Source organism: Piliocolobus tephrosceles, chromosome 17 (genome assembly GCF_002776525.5).
Source record: "Piliocolobus tephrosceles isolate RC106 chromosome 17, ASM277652v3, whole genome shotgun sequence".
NCBI lineage: Eukaryota > Metazoa > Chordata > Mammalia > Primates > Cercopithecidae > Piliocolobus > Piliocolobus tephrosceles.
Window position 1 is genome coordinate 2960819 of NC_045450.1, and position 6125 is coordinate 2966943.

At 52.8% G+C, this 6125-nt stretch overlaps 1 protein-coding gene across 13 annotated transcripts in view; it reads left to right on the forward strand.

Moving 5' to 3' along the window:
* The window catches only part of NPRL3 (NPR3 like, GATOR1 complex subunit), a 63970-nt gene that overhangs the window by 43766 nt on the left and 14079 nt on the right, over positions 1 to 6125 (forward strand). For all 13 annotated transcript variants that reach the window (XR_002725672.3, XM_023189074.2, XM_023189069.3 and 10 more), the window contains one exon: positions 1506 to 1662. Coding sequence is in view for 12 of the 13 variants with exons in the window: in XM_023189074.2 (XP_023044842.1) it covers positions 1506 to 1662 (157 nt within the window). In the remaining variant the exon portion in view is untranslated. The remainder of the gene's footprint in view (positions 1 to 1505; positions 1663 to 6125) is intronic.

Sequence of the window (6125 nt, forward strand, 5' to 3'; positions counted from 1 at the left end):
TTTTCTTTCTTTCTCCCCCACCCCCCCCAAGATGGTGTCTTGCTCTGTCGCCCAGAGCTGGAGTGCAATGGTGCGATCTCGGCTCACTGCAACCTCCGCCTCCCGGTTTCAAGCAATTCTTCTGCCTCAGCCTCCTGACTAGCTGGGATTACAGGCGTATGCCACCATGCCAGGCTAATTTTTGTATTTTTAGTAGAGACTGGGTTTTACCATGTTAGCCAGGCTGTCTCACTGTCTCAAACTCCTGACCTCGTGATCCACCCGCCTCAGCTTACCAAAGTGCTGGGATTACAGGCGTGAGCCACTGTGCCCAGCCTGACTTTGTTTTTTCTTTTCTTTTCTTTTTTTTTTTTTTGAAACAGAGTCTTTGTTCTGAGCTCGAGTGCAGTGGCGCAATCTCCATTCACTGCAGCCTCTGTCTCCCAGGTTCAAGCGATTCTCCTGCCTCAGCCTCCTGAGTAGCTGGGATTATGGGTGCACACCACCACACCTGGCTAATTTTTGTATTTTTGGTAGAGATGGGGTTTCACCATGTTGGCCAGGCTGGTCTTGAACTCCTGACCTCATGATCCACCCACCTCGACCTGCCAAAGTGCTGGGATTACAGGCGTGAGCCACCGTGCCCTGGCAATTTAATTGATTTTCTGCAAGGAAAGAACTGAGCCCAGTCTTCTGGCACCACCCATTCCCAAGTCCCCCAGTTCCTTGAACATTTTTTAATTAAAAAAATATATCTGGCACATTGCTGAAATTTGGAAATGACAGAAAGCAAAGCGCTGCCTAGTTCCACCCTCCCCTGTTCGTGCTGTTTCCTTTCAATCTTAGCTAAGCATATTTTAACGTACTTCTGTTCTTAGTCTGTGAAGGGGATTTTGCTTTTCTTATATTTGGGACAATGTCCTTAGGAAAGATTCATTCATTTCTTCAATCAACAAATGTTTGCTGGGCGTCTCTGCGGTGGGATATGGAGTCCAGTCTTCAAACCTTCCCCACTTTTGTCATGTGTTTTTTTCTGAGGGTGACATAATCCTTGCAGGTTTTTGTTTTTGTTGTTTTTGAGACAGAGTCTCGCTCTCGGCAGGCTGGAGTGCAGTGGCGCAATCTCGGCTCACTGCAGCCTCCGCCTCCCAGGCTCAAGCGATTCTCCTGCCTCAGCCTCCTGAGTAGCTGGGACCCCAGGTGGGTGCAACCACACCCGGATAATTTTTGTATTTTTAGTAGAGATGGGGCTTCACCATGTTGGCCAGGTTGGTCTCAAACTCCTGACCTCATGTGACTGCCTGCCTTGGCCTCCCAAAGTGCCACGATTACAGACATGAGCCAATCCTTGGCAGATTTTGTGAAGGCCTCTGAACAGACCACTGCCCTTTTCTCATATCCTGCTCTTGGCCCTTCTCTCCGCAGTTGAGGGCCGGGAGGCTCCAGCTGCACGTTTGTGTCCCAGGTACATACCTGGTGCAGGTTCCTGTACTTCGTGTGTTCCGTAACAGGTGATTGTTTTGCAGCCCCTACCACGCCCTGCTGCTGCTCAGTGATGAGAAGTCCTTGCTGGGGGAGCTTCCTATCGACTGCTCCCCTGCCCTAGTTCGGGTGATCAAGACCACATCTGCTGTGAAGAACTTGCAGCAGCTAGCTCAGGATGCAGACCTGGCCTTGCTGCAGGTACAGCTCTGGGGGCCTGGATGGGTGGCATGTGGCAGGTGCTGGGGCATCAGGAAAGGCAGGCCATCTGCCACACTACATCCACAGGGGCTCTGTGCAGCTGAGAGCTGTGGCACAGCCCACCATGGGGTGGGGCCAGTCCCTGGGATGGCTAGAGGTTTTGGCATCTGAGTCAGACCTGGGTTCAGGGCTGGCTTTGTGAATGAGCCATGGGACTGACTTGTTCTTCTGTCTCAGAGAGGTAAGACAAGTCTGTGAGGGAAAGGACTGGGGTGCTCCCAATAGTGGAGGTGGAGACACCAGAGCTAGTGGGTGGGCAGGGCAGGAGCGGGCAGGGTCATGGGGGCCTCACGGTGATTAACAAGCATATGGGAACTGAGGGCAGGAAGCTTGGATGCAGGGCCCTCCCATATGCAGAACGAAGACCTCACCTGGTGGCCTTACCCCTGTGTGTGCACACGTGTTGGCCTGTGCACTCTGTGCAGGATGCCCCTTCTTTGCCGAGCCGCATGCTCATGGGCCTGTCCATGCAGAGGGCTGCCCTTTCTGATTAGATGGAGGGCCCCTCAGCCACATCTGCAGATCTGGCTGGAGTGTGGGTGGAGCATGGGAGGAAAAGCACAGGGAAGGCTGGGCACGGTGGCTCATGCCTGTCATCCCAGCCCTTCAGGAGGCCAAGGCAGATGGAGCGCTTGAGCCTGGGACTTTGAGACCAGCCTCAGCAACATGGCAGTACCCCATCTCTACAGAAAATACAGAAAAAAAGACAGAAAAATAGCTGGGCATGGTGGCATGTACCTGTAGTCCCAGCTACTTGGGGGTATGAGGTGGGAGGATCACTGGGAGGCAGAGGTTGCAGTGAGCTGAGATCGTGCCACTGCACTCCAGCCTGGGCGACTCTGTTTCAAAAAAAAAAAAAAAAAGCACAGGGAGAAATCAGAAGCAGGGGCTGCTGATGGGGTGGCCAACAGGCCATGGGGTCATCTGTGGCCGCTAGTCATGTGAAGTGGCCCAGAGCCACGGGACCACGGAAGTGTTGCCTGAGGGCGGAGCAGGTGGTGCCTGTGGGTGGCGCCCTCGTCTGGTGGCGGTGTGCACGGCATGGCCACCAGGGGGCAGCAGAGGCTGCCAAGGAACCCAGGCGTGAGGTGGGCCCGCCTGGGTCCCTCTGGCTGAGCTTCCATGCTGTTTTGGACTGTGAAACAGGCCTTTGCTTCTTAGCACGTTAGGGGAACTTGTCCAGCAAGGCCTGACTCTCAGGCCACTTTTCCCCAAAAGCAGCCTTTTTGGATTCTGTCTTTCAGAGTAAGTCTTTCCCGCCTCTGTATCTCAGGGACCCTTTATCCTCTGTGAGACCTTTTACCAGATTGTGCCCTTGTATTTCTTTTTTCTTTTGAGACAGGTTCTTGCTCTGTCTCCCAGGCTGGCATGCAGTGGTGCCATCATGGTTCACCCAGGCTCAAGCATCCTTCCAAGTAGCTGAGACTACAGGTGTGCGCCTGGCTCATTTTTTTTTTTTTTTGGTAGAGATGGGGTCTCCCTAGGTTGCCCTGGCTGGCATCAAACTCCTGGGCTCAAGTGATCATAACACCTTGGCCTCCTAAAGTGCTGGGATTAATGGGCATGAGGCACCATGCCCAGCTGTGCCTTTGGACTTTGTGGGCTGGACAGGACCCAGTAAAGACCATGTCCTGTCCACCTTCATAGCATCCAGGAGACACAGAATTTTAAAAGAACTCACTGCTCCATACAACCCTGCAGAGTGAGGGAGTCAGTGACCCCCATGTCCTGAGGAGCACTGGCCACGTGGTAAATGCGTGTGGCTGTTCACAGGGCCTGTGTTGAGCTTTTGAAAGAAGCTGGGCCTGGCTTTCCTGAGGCTGTCTGGCAGGAGTTTGTGTGGACACTGTGCCTCTCACCCTTGCTGTCAGTCTCCTTGGACAAAGCTTTGGTCTCCCTTTGATGTCCCCTTCACTTCCCGGCCACGGCCTTGACTGGGGAGAGGGAAGGCTGTCATTGTTTTCCTCTGTCTGTAACCCTTCCCTGCTGTCCCTGCTGCAGGTCAGCAGAGTTTTGCTGCTGGTGTGGCAGTGCAGAAGCCCCTGGGGCCCGTCCCTGATGGGTCACTCTGTTTCCTGGAGATAGTCCCTGGGGAGCATCTGCCTTAGGTGTGAATGTCACCAGGTAGTTTAAAGTCCCTTATGTGGCTGGGTGCAGTGGCTCATGCATACAATCCCAGCACTTTGGGAGGATGAGGCAGGAGGACTGCCCAAACCCAGGAGGTCACGACCAGCCTGGACAACATAGGAAGACCCTGTCTTTACAGAAAACTAATTAATTAGCTGGGCATGGTGGTGTGTGCCTGTGGTCCCAGCTACTCAGGAGGCTGAGGTGGGAGGATCGCTTGAGCCCTGGCGTTCGAGGCTGCAGTGAGTTGTGATTGCACACACTCCAGTCTGGGCAAAAGAGCAAGACCCAGTCCCAAAAAATAAAATAAAATAAAATAAAATAATTCATGTTTACATCAATCCAGAGAGAATCTACAAGTAAATTTTGGGTTTGTCATGATAAAATTAATGTTATAAGACTTCAAACACTACACAAACTATAGACACAAAAAGTTCCCACAGTCCCATATCCCACAGGTAACCTAGATCCCTCCAGGTTTTTTATGTCTCTGTGTGTGTGTGTGTGTGTGTGTGTGTGTGTGTACACAAACATTTTATTTTGTATTATGAAAATTAGGATCGTGCTGTACATTCGTTGTGATTGGCTGAATAACAGCCCCCACAGACATACACATCCTAATCCCCAAAATCTATGAATGTGAACTCATGGGGCACTTTGGAGATGTTACTAAGTTAAAGATCTTGAGATGGGAAGATCATCCTGTTAAGCCCTAAATGTAATCACCAAGGCCCTCATCACAGGGAGGCAGAGGAAGCTCTGACTAAAAAGAGGCAGCGACATGACCACAGAGGCAGAGTGGAGTGATGTGGCCGCAAGCCAAGAGACACTGGCAGTTGAAGAGGCAGGACGAATTCTCTCTGGAGCTTCCAGAGGGAGCCTGGTCCTGCTGGCACCTTATGCTGGCCCTGAAGTACTGATTTTGGACTTTTGATTTCCAGAACGGACAGCATCTTGGAGAGGCTGCTGCAGGGAGAGGCAGGAGGTGGAGACCACTATGCTGAGCAGAGCTGGGGGAAAGTGGGTGTGTCTTTTGGAGAGAGCACATGCCAGTGGCACGTGGGGTGAGGGAACAGGCTGGTGATGGAACTGAAACCTGCCGTGCTGGGGCTGGCGGTGCCAATGGAGGCACCACTCGCACAGTCTCGGCTCACAGCAACCCCCACCTTCCAGGTTCAAGCAGTCCTCCTGTTTCAGCCTCCGAGTAGCTGGGACTACAGGCGTGTGCCGCAGTGCACGGCTAATTAAATAAAAATTTTTGGTAGAGATGAGGGTCTCACTATATCGCCCAGGCTAGTCTCGAACTCTGAGGTTCAGGTGATCCTCCTGCCTTGCCCTCCCAAAATGCTAGGACTACAGGCATGAGCCACTGCACTCAGTCTGGAGGCCCTGTTTTCTGAGCTGAGGTATAAGCGTCCTTAGCAGCAGGCAGCACTGTGTCCAGGCCGGGGTGACTCACCCCCACAGAGGCCTACTGGCCAAGACGGTGGAGTGGTGTCTTGGGGTGATGCAGAGGCAGAAGTGCAAGTGCTTACGATTGCACTCACCTTTTCATGAAGTGCTGTGGTGCTCTCAGACCTCAGGCCTGAACTTTCCTCTGGAAGGGGTTTTGGGTGTTTGTGTTTCTTGCTGTTCAAGGGTCCACAAGAGCAAAGCTGGGAGGGGGTCTCTGTGGAAGTCAAGGCACATGGGGCAGACCTGGGGCCTTTGGGTATGTAGGGGTGGCACGCTGAGTGACTCCACACCCATCACTGGGGCAAGGCCATGCTGGAGTTTTACGGGGTATGAGAGGGCTGTGCCCTGCCAGTACATCCAGCTAAGACCCCTGCCCAGATGGGCCAACCCTGTGTTCCCAGCACCCCAGACATTCCCATGCTTGTGGCCTGAGACCACCATTCTTCAGTGGGAGTCAAGACAGTACAGGATGGGAAAACAGTGGCACCAAACAGTACAGGGAGCAGAGATAAAAAGGCCATTGTGGCCAGGTACAGTGGCTCATGCCTGTAATCCAACACTTTGGGAGGCTGAGGCGGGTGGATCACGAGGTCAGGAAATCGAGACCAACCTGGCCAACATGGTGAAACCCTGTTTCTACTAAAAATACAAAAATTAGCTGGGCGTGGTGGCAGGTGCCTGTAATCCCAGCTACTGGGGAGGCTGAGGCAGGAGAATCGCTTGAACCTGGGAGGCAGAGGTTGCAGTGAGCTGAGATTGCACCACTGCACTCCAGCCTGGATGACAGAGCAAGACTGTCTCCAAAAAAAAAAAAAAAAAAG